This window comes from Ovis aries, chromosome 1 (genome assembly GCF_016772045.2).
Source record: "Ovis aries strain OAR_USU_Benz2616 breed Rambouillet chromosome 1, ARS-UI_Ramb_v3.0, whole genome shotgun sequence".
Classification (NCBI taxonomy): Eukaryota; Metazoa; Chordata; class Mammalia; order Artiodactyla; family Bovidae; genus Ovis; species Ovis aries.
The window spans coordinates 826,975-849,008 of NC_056054.1; the positions used below are offsets into that span (position 1 = coordinate 826,975).

General features: G+C 61.4%; 1 protein-coding gene across 1 annotated transcript; it reads right to left on the reverse strand.

Moving 5' to 3' along the window:
• Positions 1 to 1,524: 1,524 nt before the first annotated feature.
• AGXT (alanine--glyoxylate aminotransferase) lies at positions 1,525 to 15,585 on the reverse strand. Its single transcript, XM_027966918.3, has 11 exons — positions 15,223 to 15,585; positions 14,937 to 15,129; positions 13,559 to 13,623; positions 12,845 to 12,945; positions 7,120 to 7,190; positions 6,234 to 6,318; positions 4,657 to 4,752; positions 4,030 to 4,099; positions 2,851 to 2,946; positions 2,129 to 2,257; positions 1,525 to 1,856 (listed from the first exon to the last, which is right to left on the reverse strand). The coding sequence occupies exons 1-11, from the start codon at positions 15,451 to 15,453 to the stop codon at positions 1,749 to 1,751; spliced, it is 1,245 nt and encodes a 414-aa protein (XP_027822719.3). The 5' UTR covers positions 15,454 to 15,585; the 3' UTR covers positions 1,525 to 1,748.
• Between the last annotated feature and the right edge of the window lie 6,449 nt (positions 15,586 to 22,034).

Sequence of the window (22,034 nt, forward strand, 5' to 3'; positions counted from 1 at the left end):
CACATCAGGTGGCCAAAGCACTGGAGCTTCAGCTTCAATAGATACATAGATTCACTGCAATTCTTACCAAAATTCCAATAAGCTCTTCTGAGGAAACAGACAAGCTGACTAAAATGCATACGATTCCAAGACTTCCGATGAAGTTGCCATACTGAGGACAGTGCAGTGTGGACACAGGAGAGAGAAGCTCAGTAATACACCAGCACAGAGGCAGGCCTTCCCCTCTGGCCAGTTGCCAAAGGGGCCACGCCAACCAGACAGGAAGGAAACTGTTCAGCAAACATTGGAAGGACTGGGTGTCCTCCGGATAAAAGTGAACCTCGACTCCTTCCTCACTGCATGCACAGGACCACAGAGGGGGTCACAACCTCAACAGAGAGCTGACACCACAGGGCTTCGGAAGAAAACCTGCGACGAGGTCGTCAGGACCTCCAAGTGGACAGGACTTTCCTGGGGAGGAGCCGAGCAGCCCAGACTGTGAGAAACCCGGGAAGAAAGAGGACTTCAGCTCCGGGGTTTCAGGGCCTCTGCCTCTGAGCCCCTGTGCTGACCGCAGCCGCCCTGTGGCAGGGTCTAGATCACCCCGTTGGTGCCAGATCCCCTGGTAGCTGACAGCGCCGCAGGCTGCAGGCGTCGGGTCAGCTCGGGGCCCTACCCAGGGCCCACAGCTGTGCCCAGCCCCCACCTGGTGAGCCACAGGGGCAAAGCCAAGCCCACACCAGCCCTCTCCAAGACTCAGGGCTGCCGGGGGGGCGGGTGCCCATCTCGACAAGAGCGGGACCCTGGAGCCTGCCTCCTGCAGGCTCTTAGGCCCAGTGAGGACCGGCACACATGGACGTGGCCGTGACCGCAGGCAGCACACTGCTGGGGCCTGGCCGGACCCTTCTCAGGAAGGAGAGAGGAGGGAGCCAGACCCAGGCAGACTCCCAGGGAGGGGCCGGGGCTAGGGGCAGGGGGTCGGGGCGCCAGGCAGGGGCTAGGGGCTAGGGGCAGGGGGTCGGGGCACCAGGCAGGGGCTAGGGGCAGGGGGTCGGGGCGCCAGGCAGGGGCTAGGGGCAGGGGGTCGGGGCGCCAGGCAGGGGCTAGGGGCAGGGGGTTGGGGCGCCAGGCAGGGGCTAGGGGCAGGGGGTCGGGGCGCCAGGCAGGGGGTTGCAGTCCTCGGGGCCCCTCTGTTGCACATGTGAGCGCAGAGCGGCCCAGGGCTGGGCCCTCCCAGGCTCTCAGGGCCTGCCGGGTGCTGCGTGTGTGCCTGGGGCTCCTCAGGGCCTGAGTCCTGCTGTGTGCTCCTGAGCTCTTGGTGCCCTAGCCGTAACCCTGTGGCCGTGGGGCCTCTGTGGAGGTGGGGGGAGAGGAGGTGTTTGCAGGTTCAATATCTAGACTCAGACTGTGCAGTGACAGGAGCCCCAGGCAGCTGACTGACTCACAAAACCCATCCTCCAGCCCGGATCCTTCTGGCAAGGTTCTGCTCCCTGAATCCAACCCGCAGCTCAGGCGCAGTCAGGGAGCAGGGATCCACAGTGGGAATGCTGAAGCCACGGCTTTATTGAACCTCCGTAGGAGGCCGGGGACCTATGGGGCCGACAGCTCAAGGGGAGGGGCTGCGGGGCCATGCGGCTGCACCAGGAGGCTCCACCGGGAGGGGACGGGCCGCCTGGGCGGGGCAGCCACTGTCCGCTGCCCCCTGCAGAGTCTGTTCAACCAGGGGCCACCCGCCTGCTCCCACAGTGGACGAGGGACAGACAGCCAGCTCACAGCTTGCTGCGGGGGCAGCACTGCAGGGCCTCCCGCAGGGCCCGGGTCACTCGGTCTACGTTCTCCCGCGTGGCGTTGCCGCCCAGCAGGCCGATCCGCAGCACCTGGGGGCAGGGTGGGGGGAGGAGGTCACCTCGGGTCGGGGCCTGGCTGCCATGACTGAGGCTGGCGCAGAGCCGGCTGGCATCCCCAAGTGGGGGAGGCGGGGCAGAGGGTGCCCTCATCTGAGGTCACTCCTGGCTTCAGAGAAAGGTGTCCCCTTCCTGCTGCCCTGGCCCTCCGCTGGCCACTGGCCTGGGCCTGGGCCTGGAGCACTCACGGTGGGCCTGGAGCACTCACGGTGGGCCTGGAGCACTCACGGCCGCAGGGCCCTTACCTTCCCCGCCGAGGGCCCAAGGCCGCCCGCAATCTCGATGTTGTGGTGGTCCATGATGTACTGGACGATGTCCCTCCAGTCATAGCCCGCGGGGACCACCACACTGGTGATGGTGGGCAGCCGGAGTGCCTGCAGGATGCATGGGGCTCGGGCCCCTCATGACAGATGCCAGGCAGCCCCCCTGGCCGGCCTCCAGAGGGGTGGCGGGGAGGGTCGAGCATGGAGGCGGGAGAAAGGGCCCAGAGAGCAGGGTCCCCACCCTCCCAGCAGCCAAGTCCTCGGACTGGTGCTCAGGGCGGGGCTTCCAGCCTCCAGGGACCACCCTCCCAACCCCGCCCTGTGTCTGCTGTCAGGCAGGTCACACGCTGAAGCTCGGGGTGCCTGTCTCATCCAGCACACCCCACCCCAACCCCTTCCAGGCTAGTGTCTGGCCAGGGCTCTGCGGGTGAAGGGGCATCTTCCAGCTCACAGATCACCCACGACTCCAGGCAGGAGGCTTTGGGGGGGAGTAGGGGCACCCACGTAAGTGTCCTGAGATCCAGAGGCCAGAAAACTGTGACCGTGACCGTGACTGCCCCCACCTCAGACCCACATATTCAGACGGGGGCTGGAGAGGTGCTCTCCCTCTCCCCACCCCCTCCTGCTGCCCCTGCCCTTGCCCCCTGCCCTCTGACCCCTGCCCTCTGACCCCCTGCCCCTGCCCCCTGCCCCGCCCTCCTCACCTGGTCCTTCACGAACAGCTGCAGGCCCAGCCCCTGCAGGCACGTGTACAGGTACTCAGAGGCCTCGCGGTGCTGCCGCCAGCTGTTCTCCAGACCCTGGAGGGACAGGTTGCAGGCTGAGGGGCGAGTGGGTTCCCTCCTTGGGGGCCAGAGTGGGAGAAGCTGGCTGGTATTCACAGCAGGGGCGCTCTGGCCTGGGGAGGGTCTCCCCTCCTGTCCTGGACACTGAGCCCCTTGGGAGCCCCCTTAAGCCGCAGGTTTAGGACCCTGACTCTGCCCAAGGGCTGGGCCTCGGCCTTTTGGGGGGTGTGGAAATGGTCTGGAGGCGGAATAGCCTGGGCCCCAGCCGGCAGTTGGGTCCTCCAGGCCCCTGGGAGGGGCACGCACCTAGCCAGAGGCGGGGGGCTGGCCAGGTGTGGAAAGTGCCCTTCCAGCCCCTGACCCCACAGGCCCTGTTCTGGGGGCCCAGCCTCCCCGCTTCCAGAGCTCACAGCTGGGGCCCCGCTCTGGAGACCACCCCCCAAGAGTGCAGCCTCAGCCTCTCTGGTGGCACAAGCCAGCCCGAGGCTGGGACAGCCCTGCCCGCCCGACCCAGGGCGGTGATGAGGTGAGTGGACACAGGGCAGATGTGGTCAGCACAGCATGCAGCCTCACTGAGGCTGGCCGAGGCCCAGGCCTCTCCCTGGCCCCTGGGCTGGCCCCAGGCTGGCCCCTGGGGGCTGTCCTGGTGCGTTTCTGGGCCTCTTGGGTCCCGAGAGTGTGGACACTGCCCCGGTCATGGGCGCCGCCCTGGTGGCGTCACAGCCGCTGACCCGTGCGGCTCCTGCCCTCCTTGGGAGCGGCGGGCACAGCGGGGCTCCTGGAAGGGGTCTCACTCCCCAGCCCTCCCTCGGGCCCGCCCTCTCTCCTTCCCACCTGGCCTCTCGGTTCACAGGCTGCCTCCCCTCTGGGCCCTTGTGTGCGCTTTATTGGGAGCCAGAGGGCAGAACGTGGTCACACCTGTCCCATCACTGTCTGCCCCCAGCCCTGCCCAGAGCCCTCCTGCCCCAGCCTAGTCTCCTCCAGCAAGGGCCCCCAGCCTGAGGGAACCCTGGGGAGGGGCTCGGGGGGCTCCCTGGCCTCACCCTGCGGGACCCAGCTCCAGGCTCCCTGACTGCGCGCCCCCACCCCACCCAGTACCTGCTCCGCCAGGTGGGCCAGGCTCTCCCTCAGGCTGTACAGGCTGATGACGGGGGTGGTGTGGTGGTACCTGGAGCACAGAGGGGGGCCCGGGTCAGTGGGCGTGGTCGGGCAGTGGCTTGACCTCCCCCAGCCCTGGCTGATCGGGTGGGGGCGGGGCTCTGGGGAGGGGCACCAGCTGGGTCATGGGGGCAGGTGGACGGCAGTGGAGGCCGGGTACTGGGTCCCGCCTGGAGCCCAGTGCCTTGCTGTGACCGCTGGGCAGGGCACAGTTTCTGGCGTCCCCGTCCCCGAGGGTCATGTAAGGGGCTCAGGTTAAGATAAAGTCCCCTCAGAGAGAAGCCTGGGGAGCCCCCCTTTTGAGAAGCGGGTGAAGCGGAGGCCCAGGACTGGGAAGCTGTCAGGCCAGGTGTGAAGTGTCTGCAGGAGTGTGAGGACTTCCTGGAGGAGAGGGCCTCATGGACGGGGCGGGGACCACGCCTGGGGCCTCGAGGACTGGGGGGACCCCTGAGGGCATTTCAGGCCTGGCACTGGAGAGCCCGTGGCTCCAGCCGGGGTGCAGGGGAATGAAGACGGGGGCTCCCCCTCCCTGTCAGCCCCTGTTCCCTCCCGGCTTCCCCCACTCACGTCCTGGGCCTGTCATCACAGCCCCAGAAGTTGGCCAGCCACTGGATGTCCAGGTAGAAAGAGACGGGCTTGGTCTTACGAGCATAGATCTTGTTTCTGTGGAGAAAGAACCAGCAACAGTGCCCCTTGTTTCTCAGAAGTGAGCCGGGTTGGGGGTGTTCAGGCCCCCGGGGGTCCAGCCCGTGCCTTTGCCTCAGGGCTGTGAGCCTGTCCCGTGCCTTTGCCTCAGGGCTGTGAGCCTGTCCCGCGGGACCTGGGCTGGTGCCGTCCGCCGGTCTCCTCCCGCGGAGTCGCCCTGCTCTATGCTCAGGTCAGAGAGACGGATGGGAAGGTCTGCCGCATGGTGAGTTCAAACACAGAAAGACTGCGGAGGAACCCAGTTTGGGGAAAGCATCAGGGACACTTGTTTGGAAAACTGGGGAAATCTGAGGACTGCCCTAGCCATGCTGTCTCCAGACTGCCGTTCTAACCTACAGGCCCAGGACTCGGGCGGCCACACTCCAAGCTCCAGGCAGTCCGCCCATTGCGGGTCGCCCCGCAGGCCCAGTCCGCAAGAGCCCCTTCATCGATGTCTACCCTTCGCTGCTACTGCTCCTCCTGAATGCAAGGGTCTTCGCGCAGGGATTGATGCTTTCCAGCTGTGGTGCTGGAGAAGACTCTGAGAGTCCCTTGGACTGCAAGGAGATCCAACCAGTCCATCCTAAAGGAAATCAGCCCTTAATATTCATTGGAAGGAATGATGCTGAAGCTCCATTACTTTGGCCACCTGACGGGAAGAGCTGACTCATTGGAAAAGACCCTGATGCTGGGAAAGATGGAAGGCAAAAGGAGAAGGGGACGACAGAGCATGAGATGGCTGGATGGCATCACCAACTCGATGGACATGGGTTTGGGTGGACTCCGGGAGTTGGTGATGGACAGGGAGGCCTGGCGTGCTGCGGTTCACGGGGTCGCAAAGAGTCGGACCCGACTGAGCGACTGAACAGCAGCAATACGTGAGTCAGACTCCTCTGTCTGGCTCAAGCCTGAAGTCAGGGAGACACGCTCTCAGCAGCCAAGGGCCTCTGCTCAGTGCTGAACGGGCTTTCTGCCCAGTTGCCTGGCCTGTCCCTATGCTAAACGGATGCCAAATGCATAAGACACACAGGTGTACTGGCCCTGAGGTTTTCTCTGCTTGTTCAATGCGTTCGACAGCCTTTACTGCTCAGTTATCTGTCTGTCCGTTTATGTGTTTCAGAAATCTGAACACAGGGTCACCACATGCTCTGTGTTTAATGGTGAAATTTGAATCTAAATCATTTAAAAGTATACCCACAAATAATGGCAGAGGGGAGACTGAGGCTAGAGGCCTGGGAAAGAGCTTCATCTCTCCTGGGGGCAAGTGAAGCTGGGGTTCACTGGAGGGGCCTGGGGACAGCCTGGGAAGAGCCCAGTGCCCCGGGCTGGGAGACCCCGGGCTCCCCAGCAGGCCTTTCCTTCCACTGGGCCTGTCCTCTCCCTCCTTGCCACCCCCCGGGGCGGCAGTCTGACCTTCGATGCCAGTCTGGTCCTGGGTGGGGCGGGCGGGGCTCACTTACTTGGCTTTGTCGCTGAAGGAGATGAGCGAGGTGCCTGGGGGCGCGTTCAGGACCTTCTGGGAGCCCGAGTACAGGACGTCAATGCCTGCGGGAGAGGGGCGCATGCTCAGGGGCCGTCCTGGGGGGCAGTCGTGGGGGCGGTTGTGGGGGCCGCCCGGCCCAGCAGACGTCGGGGGAACCTGGGACCCACCATCCAAGCGTGCTGTAGGACCAGACCCCTCTCCTGCAGGCCCAATACCGTTCCAGGCAGGCTGAGCTAACCGGAGGACCCCGTGAGTGTCTGCTCGGCGTGGCAGACCCACGCGGCTGGGGTCAAAGTGCAGGCAGAGAGGGTGTGGGTAGCCCAGGGGGGAGGAAAGGTGATGCTCTCACACCTTGAGGTGCCCGCCCACAGGGCGCCCCCACCGCCAGGGCAGTTTACGATACGGGCAGCAGAAGGGGAGGGTGCTGGGCAAGCAGCCGGGGGAAGACGGAGGGCCAGGGCTGGGACCCGAGCTCCGCCCGCTGCCGCCTCCCAGAGGCTGGGGCCAATGGGAAACCGAGGCCCGGCTGGACGGGGCCCCAGGTCCCTGCCCTGGTTGGCACTGCCCGCACCTGCCCCGTCAGGGCTCTGGTCCTCTCCCACTGCTTGTCCTGCAGCGTCCCTTCCTCCCTCCCTCTCTCCCTGGGCTTGTCCCGGCCCGACGGCCCAGCGGGGACACGGGCTGTGGTCAGTATGGAGAGTGTCCAGCCCTGGGAGGAGCTGGCGCATGCCTGGGGGCCTGTGGAGACCCGGCCCCGTGTGGGGCTGACGGACGTGCAGGCCCCGGCACAGGGCACGGGACACTAGCGAGGACTTCTGACCCTCAGGACCCACCGACAGGCTGGGGTGGGGGCACACACTCACCCTGCCGGTCCATGTAGATGGGGGCCCCACCCAGGGATGCCACTGAGTCCACCAGGAGCAGGCACTGGTGCCTGGGGGAGGGCAGCAGAGAGAAGCAGGGGCCTCAGACTCGGCAACCTGCCCTGAGCTGGGACCACGGTCAGCCCCCAGCAGAGCAGATGTCACACGGGGGGCTCAGGATGGCCAGGGACCCCAGGCGCTAGACCCCGGCTTCCCACACAGGTACTTGACAGGGCCAGCTGGGCAGTCTGCGGGTCAGCTGGGTACCCTGAGCTCGCAGACCCCAGGGCCGTGTGGGGTCCAGGGAGCTGGGCAGCAGAAGGCTGGCCCTCCGTCTGTCCGGCAGCCCACGGGGCAGACGTTCAGCGCATGCGGAGGACAGAGTCCAGGAGCAGCCTGAGCTGAGCCTCTGACCCTCCTCCACCCCGCACTTTCCTAGGAGAAGGGCCCAAAGACCGTTCCCTGTGGGCCTCTGGGAATTTTAGCCCAGGTGATGCTGGTGAGCGTGGCCTCCTGGACAGGACTCCAGGGGGCAGGTGGTCCTGGTTGGGGCTGTGCCCAGTGGCCCCATGGCCCCCTTGGGGGACAGCAGGTCTGCCAGGATGATCCAGCCTGGAGGGGGAGTTTCTCTCCTTTCCCCCTGTGGTCAACTGTCCAGAGCAGGGCTGCTGGTCCTGGAAAGGGACCCCGTAGAGGGGTGGGGGCCCTGAGGAAGCCAGTGGAGGGCGGGGGCTTCTCTGGGGCTCTGGGGTCAGGGCAAGGTGGGAGGCCCTGGGCCCAAGGCTGCAGGGTTGGCATTGAGCCATAACCAGCAGGGAGGGAGGTGGCACTCTGGGGATACCTGGTCCTGCTCTCAGACGGGAGGGCACACATAGCCTTTGCCCAGGGCCAGGAGGACCCCAAGAAAACCTGAACCCCACTCCGCATGAGAGAGGCGGGGATGAGCCCAGCGGGAAAGGGAGCTGGAACTGCACTCTTCCTTCCTGTGGGGAGGGGCCTGCCAGCACCCCAGCACACCCCACCCTATCCCCAGGCTGGCTCTGAGCTGGGCTTGGCTCTGCCCCCAGCACTGACACTCAGGGCCAGGCTCACCTGAGGGACAGGCTCACCTGAGGGACAGGCTCACCTGAGGGACAGGCTCACCTGAGGGGCAGGCTCCCCTGAGGAACAGGCTCACCTAAGGAGCCAACCTCACTGGAAGGACAGGCTCACCCGAGGAGCCAGCCTCACCTGAGGGGCAACCTTACCTGACAGCCAGGTTCACCTGAGTGATAAGGCTCACCTGAGGGCCAGGCTCACCTGAGGGGTCTGGCTTACCTGAGGGCCAGTCTCAACTGAGTGCCAGGTTCACTTGAGGGGACAGGCTCACCTGAGGAGTCAGGCTCACCTGAGGGCCAGGCTCACCTGAGGGACAGGCTCACCTGAGGAGTCAGGCTTACCTGAGGGCCAGGCTCACCTGAGGCCCTAGCTCACCTGACGGACAGGCTCACCTGAGGGGTCAGGCTCACCTGAAGGACAGGCTCACCTGAAGGACAGGCTCATCTGAGGGGCCAGCCGCACCTAAGGGCCAGCCTCATCTGAGGACCAGGCTCACGTGAGGGCCAGGATCGCCTGAGGGAACAGGCACACCTGAGGGGTCAGGCTCACCTGAGGAGTCAGTCTTACCAGAGGGCCAGGCTCAGCAGAGGGCCAGGCTCACCTGAGGGGACAGCCTCACCTGAGGGCCCGGATCACCTGAGGGGCCAGCCTCACCTGAGGGCCAGGATCACCTGAGGGGCAGGCTCACCTGACGGACCCACCTCAGCTGAGGGACAGGCTCATCTGAGGGCCAGGCTAACCTGAGGGGCCAACCTAGAATGAGGGACAGGCTTACCTGTGGAACTAGTCTCACCTGCGGAGCCAATCGCACCTGAGGGGCAGGCTCACCTGAGGGGACAGGCTCACATGAGGGGTCAGGCTCACCTGAGGAGTCCGGCTCACCTGAGCCCCAGGCTCATATCAGGGCCAGGCTCAAATGAGGGGCAGGCTCACCTGAGGGCCAGGATAAACTGTGGGGTCAGGCTCACCTGAGGGCCAGGCTCACCTGAGGAGTTAGGCTTACCTGAGGGGACAGGCTCACCTAAGGGACAGGCTCATCTGAGGGCCAGACTCACCACAGGGCCAGGATCAAATGAGGGCCAGGCTCACCAGAGAGCAGGGCTCACCTGAGGGGTCAAGCTCACTTGAAGGCCAGGCTGACCTGAGCGCCAGGCTCACCTGAGGTGCTGGCTCACCTGAGAGGCCAACCTCACCTGAGGGTCAGGCTCACCTGAGGAGCCAGGCTCACCTGAGGGTTAAGGCTCACCAGAGAGAACAGACTGACCTGAGGTGTCAGGCTCAACTGACGGGCCAGCCTCACCTGTTCCCCAGGCTCACCTGAGGGGCCAACCTGACCTGAGGTCCAGGCTCACCTGAGGTCCAGGCTCACCTGAGGGGCCAACCTCACCTGAGGGACAGGTTCACCTGAGTTCCAGGCTCACCTGGGCCAATCTCACCGGAGGAACAGGTTCACTTGAGGGGTCAGGCTCACCTGAGGGCCAGGCTCAACTGAGGTGACAGGCTCACCTGAGAATTTAGGCTTACATGAGGGCCAGGCTCACCTGAGTGCCAGTTTCACCTAAGGGAACACGCTCACGTGAGGGGTTAGGCTCACATGAGGGACCAGGCTCATCTGAGGCGCCAGGCTCACCTGAGGAGTCAGGCTCACCTTGGGGCCAGGCTCACCTGAGGGACAGGCTCACTAGAGGGCCAGGCTCACCTTAGGGACAGGCTCACCTGAGGGACAGGCTCACTAGAGGGCCAGGCTCACCAGAGGGCCAGGCTCACCTGGAGGGACAGGCTCACCTGAGGAGTCAAGCTTACCTGAGGGCCAGGCTCACCTGAGGGCCAGGCTCACCTGAGGGGTCAGGCTCTCCTGTGGGGTCAGGCTCGCCTGAGGGGTCAGGCTCATCTGAAGAGCGAACATCACCTGAGGGCCCGGTTCACCTGAGGGATCAGGCTCACCTGAGTTCCAGGCTCACTTGAGAGGACAGGCTCACCTGAGGAGCCAGCCTTACCTGAGGGGCCAACCTCACCTGAGGGCCAGGCTCACCTTAAGTGTCAGGCTCACCTGAGGGGTCAGCCTCACCTGAGGGGCAGGCTCACCTGAGAGGCAGGCTCACCTGAGGGGCCAGGCTCACCTAAGGGGACAGGCTCACCTGAGGGACAGGCTCACCTGAGGGGCCCACCTCACCTGAGGGCCAGGCTCACCTTAAGTGTCAGGCTCACCTGAGGGGTCAGCCTCACCTGAGGGACAGGCTCACCTGAGAGATAGGCTCACTTGAGGGCCACGCTCACCTGAGGGTCAGGCTCACCTGAGGGGCCAACCTCACCTGAGGAACAGGCTCACCTGAGGGTCAGGCTCACCTGCGGGGCCAACCTCACCTGAGGGACAGGCTCACGTGAGGAGCCAGCCTCACCTGAGGGGCCAACGTCACCTGAGGAACAGGCTCACCTGAGGGACAGGGTCACCTGATTCAAAGGCTCACCTGAGGGCCCAGCCTCACCTGAGGGCCAGCCTCACCTGAGGGACAGGGTCACCTGATTCAAAGGCTCACCTGAGGGGCCAGCTCACCTGAGGGTTCAGGCTCACCTGAGTTGCAGGCTCACCTGAGGGTCAGGCTCACCTGAGGACCAGGCTCACCTGAGGCGCCAACCTCACCTTAGGGACAGGCTCACCTGAGGGACAGGTTCACCTGAGGGGCAGGCTCACCTGAGGGCCAGTTCATCTGGGAGAGAGGCTCACTTGAACAGCCATCCTCACCTTAGGGGCCAGGTTCACTTGACTGGTCAGACTCAAATGAAGGCCAGGCTCACCTGAGGGGTCAAGCTCATCTGAGGACCAAGCTCACCAGAGGGGACAGGCTCACCTGAGGGGTCAGGCTCACCTAAGGGCCATGCTCGCCTGAGGGGACAGGCTCACCTGAGGAGTCAGGCTTACCTGAGTGCCAAGCTGAACTGACAGGCAGGCTCACCTGAGGGGCAAGGTCACCTGAGAGCCAGGCTCACCTGAGTGCCAGTTTCACCTAAGGGAACACGCTCACGTGAGGGGTTAGGCTCACATGAGGGACCAGGCTCATCTGAGGCGCCAGGCTCACCTGAGGAGTCAGGCTCACCTTAGGGCCACGCTCACCTGAGGGACAGGCTCACCAGAGGGCCAGGCTCACCTGAGGGCCAGGCTCACATGAGGGGCAGCATCACCTGAGGGACAGCTCAACTGAGGGTCAGGCTCACCTGAGGGGACAGGATCACCTGTTGGTTCAGGCTCACCTGAGGGCCAGGCTCACCTGGAGGGTCAGGCTCACCTGAGGGGTCAGTCTCGCCTGAGGGGTCAGGCTCATCTGAAGAGCGAACATCACCTGAGGGCCCAGTTCACCTGAGGGGCCAAGCTCACCTGAGGAGCGAACATCACCTGAGGGCCCAGTTCACCTGAGGGATCAGGCTCACCTGAGTTCCAGGCTCACTTGAGAGGACAGGCTCACCTGAGGAGCCAGCCTTACCTGAGGGGCCAACCTCACCTGAGGGCCAGGCTCACCTGAGGGGCAGGCTCACCTGAGGGTTCAGGCTCAGCTGAGTTGCAGGCTCAACTGAGGGTCAGGCTCACCTGAAGGGTCAGGCTCACCTGAGTCCAGGCTCACCTGAGGGGCCTTCTTCACCTTAGCGACAGGCTTTTCAGAGGGCCAGGCTTACCTGAGGGGCCAACCTCATCTGAGTGACAGGCTCACCTGAGGGCCAGGCTCACCTGAGGGGCCAACATTATGAGGTACAGGCTCACCATAGGAGCCAGCCTCATCTGAGGGGCCAACCTCACCTGAGGGCCAGAGTCACCTGCGCGGTCAGGATCACCTGAGTGCCAGGCTCACCTGAGGGCCCAGGCTCACCTGAGGGGACTTGCTCACCTGAGGAGTAAGGCTTACCTGAGGGTCAGGCTCACCTGCGGGGCCAACCTCACCTGAGGGACAGGCTCACGTGAGGAGCCAGCCTCACCTGAGGGGCCAACCTCACCTGAGGTCCAGGCTCACCTGAGGGACAGGGTCACCTGATTCAAAGGCTCACCTGAGGGCCCAGCCTCACCTGAGGGCCAGCCTCACCTGAGGGTTCAGGCTCACCTGAGTTTCAGGCTCACCTGAGGGTCAGGCTCACCTGAGGAGCAAGCCTCACCTGAGGGGCCAACCTCAACAGAGGGACAGGGTCACCTGAGGGGCAGGCTCACCTGAGGGGTCAGGCTCACCTGAGGGCCAGGCTCACCTGAGGCGTCAGGTTCACCTGAGGGGCCAGCCTCACCTGAGGGATAGGCTTTCCTGTGGGGCCAGCTCACCTGAGTGCCAGGCTCACCTGAGGGGTCAGGCTCACCTGAGAGGTCAGCCTCACCTGAGGGGCAGGCTCACCTGAGGGGCCAGGCTCACCTAAGGGGACAGGCTCACCTGAGGGACAGGCTCATCAGAGGGCCAGGCTCACCTGAGGGGCCCACCCCACCTGAGGGACGGGCTCACCTGAGGAGCCAGCCTCACCTGAGGGGCCAACCTCACCTGAGGGTAGGCTCACCTGAGAGATAGGCTCACTTGAGGGCCAGGCTCACCTGAGGGCCAGGCTCACCTGAGGGCCAGGCTCACCTGTGGTCCAGGCTCACCTGTGGGTATGGGATTACCTGTGACAGAGCTCCCCATAGCCGTCGAGGGGCTGCAGCACACCGGTGGACGACTCTCCGTGGGCCAGGAACAGGAGCACTGGCTTGTGCCGGGCCAGGGCCTGAGGTCGGAAGTGACAGCCTGAGGCAGAGCCAGCAGGGCAGGGGCCTCCCCCGGCCTGAAGCCCTCACATCAAGACCGTCCTTTCAGGGCAGGGCGAGGCCTGCCCCAGACACTGCCGCCCCACAGGCGGCCCCATAGATGGCCAGATCTGGGCAGCGGGTCCAGACACTCCTCCAGCCCCACCTGTGCTGGCAAGGCTGGGCATCTCGGGTCTGGGAGGAGGGCTTGTTCCAGGACGACGTGGACTTTCCTCCTAAGGAGCCAGAGCCTCAGCCCCCAACCGCATCCTCCTGGGGCCAGCGTGAGGTCAGCCCAGTTCTGGGCTGGTTGGGCTGATCCTGCCCGACAGCGGGGGCTAGCACCCCGAGATTCAGGCATGGCCTGCTCCCCACTCTCACTCCTGCCCTGCACCCTGCCACGGCCTGGGTCCTGACCTAGCTTCCTTGGGGAGCAGAACCCTCCCGGTCAAACTCCCACCTGCCCCAGGTGTGGGAAATCTTTCAGGGCCGGGAAGCTGGCCTCAGAAGCCCCGGGGACCTGCCATGGCCCCCTCCCCACCCTGAGCCGGCCCAGCTGACTGGCCCCTCCCTGGGCCATTGCGTCCCCCGTACCTCCTCCACCTCCTGTAGAGTGAAGTGGCCTCCAGGCGCCTTGACCATCTGGCACACGCGGGCTCCTGGGGGCAATGTGAGTGGTGAGCGCCCCCGCACACAGGTGGGGACCAGCACTGGGGATATGGTGTGCTGAGCAGGTGGGCCCTGTGGGGGCCATCCACACCAGCCCAGCCGCTGCCCAGGGAGGAGCTTGGCGTGTGCTCGGTGAATCCAGGCACTGCGGCACGTGGGTGGGAGCAGGTCCCTCAGCTCTCGGCCCCCTGCTCTGGCCTCCTTCCCTGAGCCCAGCCAAGCAGGGGCATCCCTGTCCCTTGCAGCCCTCCCCACAAAGTGCGGATCTGTGCAGGGCTGAGCTTCAGAGGGTGACATCAGAGGTGACTTCAGAGCACGACATCAGAGGGTGACATAAGAGGTGACTTTAGAGGATGACATCAGAGGTGACTTCAGAGCATGACATCAGAGGGTGACTTCAGAGGGTGACTTCAGAGGGTCCACAGCGTTCGATGAAGGACTGAATGGGTGAGGGAGGCCTGAGCGGGCTTTGCCCTCTTTGCGGCCTGGGGGGTCCAAGAAGGCAGGCCCTTGTCCTGCTCCCCATGCACAGCAGACCCCCAGTCTCATATGCAGGAGGCAGGGAGGCCGAAGACCACCCCAGAGCTCCAGCCCAGGGATGTGGGGTGAGGTGGGGAGCCCCAGGCCAGGAGGGTGCCTTGCCCAACCCAGGGTCCCTTCTTAAAGCCAGTGTGTAGACCGGAGGGGCCCCGGCGAGGGGTTAAGACCCCCTCGGGCTGTCAGGGGTTGTTCATTGACCTGGACCAAACGCAGCCGCGTGCGGAGTGACCAGCCAGGAGCTTCCCGACATTTCCAAACCACGGTCAATCATTAAACCCAAAGCACACTCAGGCTCCGACTTTTGTCTGCCTCTCAAGAAAATATTACTCCAGACTGCAAACTCTGTCTCTGCCTCAGCGTTGTGCAGCTCCAGGAGCTGCTTCTGAGATTTTACGGGAGATGCAGCTTCTGGAACTTTGTCCTCTGACAGAGGTGGGGCTGGCCCCTGAAGGCCTCAGAGAGCTGGTCCCCTGGGTCTGAGCTAAGATCAGAGGACACCCTGCAGTGCCGACCCCTCCGTGGGCTCCGGAAACTGCTGACCCCAAGTTCCAAGACAGCACGGGATGGGGCCCTGGAGCATCCTGGGAGGAGGCAGCAGGCCGGCAGGAGGTGGAGGCATGAAGCGTGGGGAGGGGGTAGCTTCCACCAGGGGAGGGCCTGAGGTTGGTAGCCGGACCTGGGTGCTTCCAGGCTTCATGCTGGGGCGGGAGGCCTTGGGGAAGGACGCAATGAGGGGGCACACCCCCCGAGCCCCGTCTCTTACCGATGCGCTCCGCAATGTCCTGGGCCCGCTGCCCCCAGATGCCGCTGACCCCGACCAGGAAGGAGTCACCCGGCTCCAGCAGGTTGAACAGGGCAGCCTCCAGGGCGCAGTGCCCGGAGCCGCTGATGGCCAGGCTGAGGGGGTTCCTGGTCTGGAACACGTACTGGATGCCTTGCTTGATCTCATCCATGATCTGGGGGTGGTGGACACACGGCTCACAGCCTCCCCGCTCCCACTCCCGGGAGGAGGCCCCCCAGGGACCGGGACTGAGACCCCGGTGACTGACCTGGTACACCTCCTGATGCATGTGTCCAAGCACCGGCAGCCCCCCGGCCGCCATGACGCGGGGGGTCAGGTTGGAGGGGCCGGGCCCCAGCAGAAGCCGGCTGGGGATGAACAGCGGTTTGCTCAGGGCCGCTGGGGGGGCCACCAGCAGCGAGTGGGAGGCCATAGTCCTCACCCAGCCTGTCGTCCTGTGTCCCAGGACCGCCCTGGCTGCGGTCAGTGCCCAGAGCATTTCCCAGCAGCCCCTGTGCTGGATGACCAGGCACCGCAGGGCACCGGAGTGTCCAGGAGGCGAGCCTGGTGGGGGGGTTTCCACTCCACCCCCTGCCTTTGCTGTTGTCGTTGTTACCTGACCGTTATCAATGTCCGGCTTGCGTGTAAAGGCCTGGCAGCAGGGGTGTCTGGGGAGGAGCTGGCAAAGTCCAGTCAGCGAGAACAGGACAGAGCTGAGCGAGCTGGCCTCTGCCCTCCAGCCCTCCCCCGCTCTGTCCCCAGGGACTCCCAGCCCCGGGTGGCTGGCTGGCGCAGAGTGCCCCCATGTTTCTCAAATAGGACCAGAGACCCAGCATTTCCGATTTGGTGGGCCTACTGGTTGTGTTAAAAGTTCTCAGCCCCGCTGTGGTGGTGAGGAAGCTGTCCCGGGGTATGGGCCTGTGCCAGTGACGCTTGAGCGACAGAAGGAGCCGTGGGCCAGACTCAGCCCAGGGCCAGAGCTTGCTGACTCTCGCTCAGCTCTTGGAAAAACCCACTTCAGAAATACAGATGTCCTTTTGTGTGGTTTCTTTTTGATTCCGCATATAAGGGATGCCGTACAACATTTCTCCTTCTGTCTCTTGCGCCGCTCACTACGACAGTCTCCAGGTCCACCCACGGGGCTGCACACGGCACTCTTGCGCGCTTTTCGACGGCTGCGTGATACCCACTGCGTGACCACCGTGTCTTCTGTGCCCACTCACCTGTTGGTGGGCGTTTAGGTTGCTTCTGTGTCCTGACTTCTGAGGACAAACTGCGATGAACATCGGGTGCGCGTATCCTTTCAGACCATGCTTTCCTCCGGGTGTAAGCCCAGGAGTGGGATTGCTGGGTCTCATCGTAGCTCTGTTTCTAGATTTTTAAGGCACCTCCATACTGTTTTCCATAGGGGTGTACCAATTAATATTCTGACCACAGACAGACTCACAGACTTAGAGAACAAAGTCACGGTTTCCAGAAAGGAAGGATGGGGGAAGGGGTAGTTAGGGAGTCTGGGATTTACCTGTGTGTGCGTTCTCAGTCACTCAGTCGTGTCCAACTATTTGAGACCCCAGGGACTGTAGCCCGCCAGGCTCCTCTGTCCATGTGATTCTCTGGGCAAGAACACGGGAGCGGGTGGTCATTCTCTTCTCCAGGGGATCTTCCATCGAATCCAGGTCTCCTACATTGCAGGCAGATTCTTTACCATCTGAGCCACCAGAGAAGCCTGGGATTTACACGCACACACTGCTGTAACCAACTAGGACCTCCGGTACAGCGCAGGGAACTCTGCTCAATGTTCCGAGGCAGCCTGGATGGGAGGGAAGTTGGGGAGAAAGGGTACATGTATACGTGTGGCTGAGTCCTTCGCTGGCCGCCTGAAACTGTCACAACACTGTTGGTGGCTAAACTCCAAGATAAATAAGAAGCTTTCTGAAAAGCAGCCAAGAAGGAAGTGTGTGTGCCCCCGTGCACACGTGCACACGCGGGCTCGTGTCCTTCCCGACCCTCTGGAATAAGCATTTCCTCTGCGAGTCAGCACCAAGGGTCCTGTTGTGCAGTCTCCATGCGCATAAGCAAGGGGTGCTTGCTGGGGGTCTCCTCCGCCCCTGAGTCGGCAGGCGAGCAGAATAGGTGCAACCACGAGCGCTGCCGCAGGGGCCAGGCCCAGGTGAGGGCCGCCTGCCCAGCAGAGCCGCCGCTGGGCCGTCAGAGGAGCCCTGCACTGCTGGCGCCCAGGCCACGGAGGCGCCGACCGGGCGTCCTGAGAGTAGACCCTGCTTGGTCCAGACCGCAGGGGCCCTGGTTGGAGCTCGCTGGGGGCTTCCTGTTCTGGGTTCCAGGATCTGACGCCGGGGCCACAGCAACCAGGGAAGCAGTGCAGCTTCCGCGGAGGCTTCACGGTGGACGCGGAGGCAGCCACGCTCCCCGGGGCCTGCGCGCGACCTTGCTCCACAGGGCCTCGCCTCCCAGCTCTGCGGAGCCCCTGCATTCAGCACTTCTGAACGTTTGTCTGGTGCCCTGGGGCAGAGGGACTCCACGAGCTTTGGCCAGGCTGGACAGTCAAGGCCTGAGCCCCTGGGGGACTTCACAGCCCTGCTGGGTGGGGGTACTCTGTCACTCAGATGGATGGACAGACCCAGGGGACAGGCCCTGAGTGGTGGGCAGACAGCAAATCGGGGCAGCTTCAAGGAAGGGGCCGGGCACCACTGCTTAGTCTGGTCCTGTCCTGGATAGGGGGGTCCAGTGGGCAAGCCCTCCCTCTCCCGCTCACTCTCCTGATGCCTTCCCCCTTCCTTACCAGCCCTCGTTCTGGACCGGGACCGAGTCTGGTTGCTCCAACCGAGGTGGCATCACAGAAAGAGAAGCAGGAGGCTCTGCTGGTGCCAGCGGTGGGTGAGGGGGCGGGCAGAGGGCCCGGGCAGCCTCCTGGGAGCCGAGAGCAGAGGCCAAACAGGGCCAGGAGCCCGGAGGAGGGGACACCCCCCAGGGGCTTCCGGAGGAGGTCGTGGGGGCTTCTGGGCTGGGTCTTGGCAGAGGGAGAGATGGGCCCACCCCAGGGCCCGCCAGGAGGGGTGGAGCTCGGGGCCTGGGCACAGAGGCACAGGCCCCGAGGGAGCCAGCAGCCTCAGGGATGCCGCGCCGTGGTGTCTGGGACCTGGTGCCAGCCTGGGCCTGCGGGGTCTCAGCTGGTCAGCCCTGCCTGGCCTGGTGCTGACCTGACCTGCCACAGGGGAGGAGGCTCCTGCCTTAGGGGGTCCCGGGTCACAGCTTGTCCACCCTGGGGGTCTCCGGCCTGCTGGAACCAGGGGGCCCCGGCCCACAGGGGAGGCCCCCGTGGCTGGGCTTACGCCCTGGCCTACTAGCCTGCAGCCCCTCAGGGCTCTGGACTCCCACTTGGCCACCGTCTGCCCACCGGGATCCAATCACTGGGCCTCCCCCACCGCTGCCACCTGAACCTGCCGCCCTCAATCCAGTCTAACAGGGCCATCTGTGCCTTGGCATGTACCGTCCCCTCCCTGGGGGCCTGTCCTGTGTTCACATGTGCTCTCCTCTCCCTGGGGGCCTGTCCTGTGTTTGCATGTACTTGCCAGGGTCCAGCCCCGGTGGATCCAGGGTAGTTCGAAGGGGAGACAGAGTAGGCGTCCTAGGAAAAAACTTATTTAATTACAGATATAGAGAGAGATTAGAAACGGATAGTGTAGTAGGAAAAATAGTGGAGAAAAGGAGGCTGAATAACTTGGTTTACGTGGAATACCAATCACCACCTACGTAGGCCACAATCGTCTTTCCATTCTCCCAAAGGAGAGGAGGCACTGAGGCCTCCCTGGTCCGATCTTAGAAGCCCAGGCAGAATTAGCAGGCTTGGTGAGTACCCACGTACCAGATGGGAATTCAGCCAGAAGGGGAGAGAAAGACACGGGGGAATCAGTCTTTCCAGAAACTGATCCAATTTCTTTATTTTTCAGGTTTGCTTATATACTTTTTGTTATACATAGGGATGAATACAGAATCACGTGGGGGTCAGCACACCTGACCCTTGTCACAATCAGGTGCTTCATATAAAATTATACAAAGTTCTTATGGGTTTTACATCATCTTCTGGCCATGAGGCCTGCTGACATTTTATGGCCCTTTCTGATAACGGTCAGTCAACCAGAAAACTTATTTTTTTCCGGGGGTGATTTTTTCTTAAACCAAGCGCCACCTTCCAAATAAAGTTGCATTCCTATAGGGTGAGGGTGTAGTGGGTTACAATCAAGAAAGGAATTTACTTAGCCTAAGGTTTAACATGATTAATCTTAAAGGTTAATACTTATTTTTCCTATATGTTAGTTATATTCATTATAAGGGCAGGGAATATGGAGATTTAGCAGCAAATATTGGCTCAACAAATGAAAACCCTTCACCAATGTTCCCTGTAAGATCTATTTAGTCTTAAGATAGTGATAAAGTTACATTTTTGCATAGCAAGGACACGGTGATTTATAACAAAGTACAGTGATCTATAACAGAAGAGAAAATTCATTATCTCAAAAAGTCTAGTATTGCTAACATCAAAAACTACTCTATTTCCTTTTCTATATTCCAAATACATTGACTGATATATTCCCAGGTGCCTAAGGATATGGAGGCCTGGAGGCAATCATTGACTCAACAATGAGAAAAGCCCTATGCTAATTAAGACTTTCAAAATACTCCAAACTCTCTGTGCTGTTTATGGTTGAGAGGTAGTAAACAATCATGTTTTTGGCAGGAGTATGGATAATCCTGTCATACAAGCTAGTTTGCCAGCAGAGAGGTTTGACCTGAGACACCCTTGTCACACCTAGGGCAGGGAATTAGCAGTAATTATTGGCACAATAAATGAAAAACCCTTCACCAATATAATTCCTAATCAACCCACTATACTATACTAATAATTTTCTAACTTTTCAAAAGAGTCTGTATACAGAAAGTTTAAAGCATCTCGTGCCTCTCATGGTTGGGAGGCTGTAAACAATCACAGTGGCCGGACGAACCCGCTCAGGCAGGCTAGAGAACCTTCAGAGGAGTTTGTAAGTTGAAACACTCTTGTCACACCCAGGAATTTTTATTAACTGGAGCTGCAAGTTAACTCCTTCTCCGAGAGAAATGGTGATGGGGGAGTTTAGTTCAGTTCAGTTCAGTCGCTCAGTCATGTCCGACTCTTTGCGACCCCATGAATCGCAGCACGCCAGGCCTCCCTGTTCATCACCATCTCCCGGAGTTCACTCAGACTCACGTCCATTGAGTCCGTGATGCCATCCAGCCATCTCATCCTCTGTCGTCCCCTTCTCCTCCTGCCCTCAATCCCTCCCAGCATCAGAGTCTTTACTAATAAGTCAACTCTTCGCATGAGGTGGCCAAAGTACTGGAGCTTCAGCTTTAGCATCATTCCCTCCAAAAGAAATCCCAGGGCTGATCTCCTTCAGAATGGACTGGTTGGATCTCCTTGCAGTCCAACTGACTCTCAAGAGTCTTCTCCAAAACCACAGTTCAAAAGCATCAGTTCTTCAGTGCTCAGCCTTCTTCACAGTCCAACTCTCACATCCATACATGACAACAGGAAAAACCATAGCCTTGACTAGACAGACCTTAGTCGGCAAAGTAATGTCTCTGCTTTTGAAGATGCTATCTAGGTTGGTCACAACTCTTCTTCCAAGGAGTAAGCGTCTTTTAATTTCATGGCTGAAGTCACCATCTGCAGTGATTTTGGAGCCCCAAAAAATAAAGTCTGACACTGTTTCTACTGTTTCCTCATCTATTTCCCATGAAGTGATGGGACCGGATGCCATGATCTTCGTTTTCTGAATGTTGAGCTTTAAGCCAACTTTTCGCTCTCCTCTTTCACTTTCATCAAGAGGCTTTTAGCTCCTCTTCACTTTCTGCCATAAGGGTGGTGTCATCTGCATATCTGAGGTGATTGATATCTCTCCCGGCAATCTTGATTCCAGCTTGCGCTTCTTCCAGCCCAGCACTTCTTCCAGCCCAGCGCTTCTCATGATGTACTCTGCATAGAAGTTAAATAAGCAGGGTGACAATATACAGCCTTGACGTACGCCTTTTCCTATTTGGAACCAGTCTGTTGGTCCATGTCCAGTTCTAACTGTTGCTTCCTGACTTGCATACTGATTTCTCAAGAGGCAGGTCAGGTGGTCTGGTATTCCCATCTCTTTCAGAATTTTCCACAGTTTATTGTGATCCACACAGTCAAAGGCTTGGGCATAGTCAATAAAGCAGAAATAGATGTTTTTCTGGAACTCTCCTGCTTTTTCCATGATCCAGCGGATGTTGGCAATTTGATATCTGGTTCCTCTGCCTTTTCTAAAACCAGCCTGAACATCAGGGAGTTCATGGTTCACGTATTGCTGAAGCCTGGCTTGGAGAATTTTGAACATTACTTTACTAGCATGTGAGATAAGTGCAACTGTGCGGTAGTTTGGGGGAGAGCCCCCTGTAAAGTCAGAGTTATAGATGAGAGCATAAAACAGACTCTGGTTTTGGGGGTAGATGCTCGGGAACAGGGGCTTTCCTGAGGCTCGATCCTGCCTTTGCGTATGCCGAGCCTCCTTCCTCATGACCTTTGCCAAGGGCGGAGTTCCTCACCCTGGCTCTCGACATGTACTCTTCCCTCCCTGGATGCTTGTCCCTGTGTTTGCTCAGCCCTCCTGCTCTTCTCTCCAAGCTATGGCTAAGCCTCCTGCCCAGGGAGTCTGGAGTTCCTCAGAGGCCTGTCACCTGTCACAGGCCACGTGGGTCACCCTGTCTGTGTACGGCCTCAGGCGGGACCGCTCTGCGCAGTGCTTCGGGTTCCCCTGTGGCACGTGGAAGCCTGGCCTGGAGTCCTGGCTGGCGGGTGGGTGGCATGATGCAGCCTGGCCAGGTCACCCCCTGCGTGGCAGGGGTGGGTCTCTGCCAGGAGCAGGCCACTTGGAGCCTGTCCCGGGGAGCAGCCCTGTGGAGATGCCGTGTCCGCAGCTGTTTCTTTAGTCGTGCCCTGGCAGGCGCCACAAGGCCTGGGCTCCGGACACCATCTGTCACCTGTCCCTGCCCCTCTCC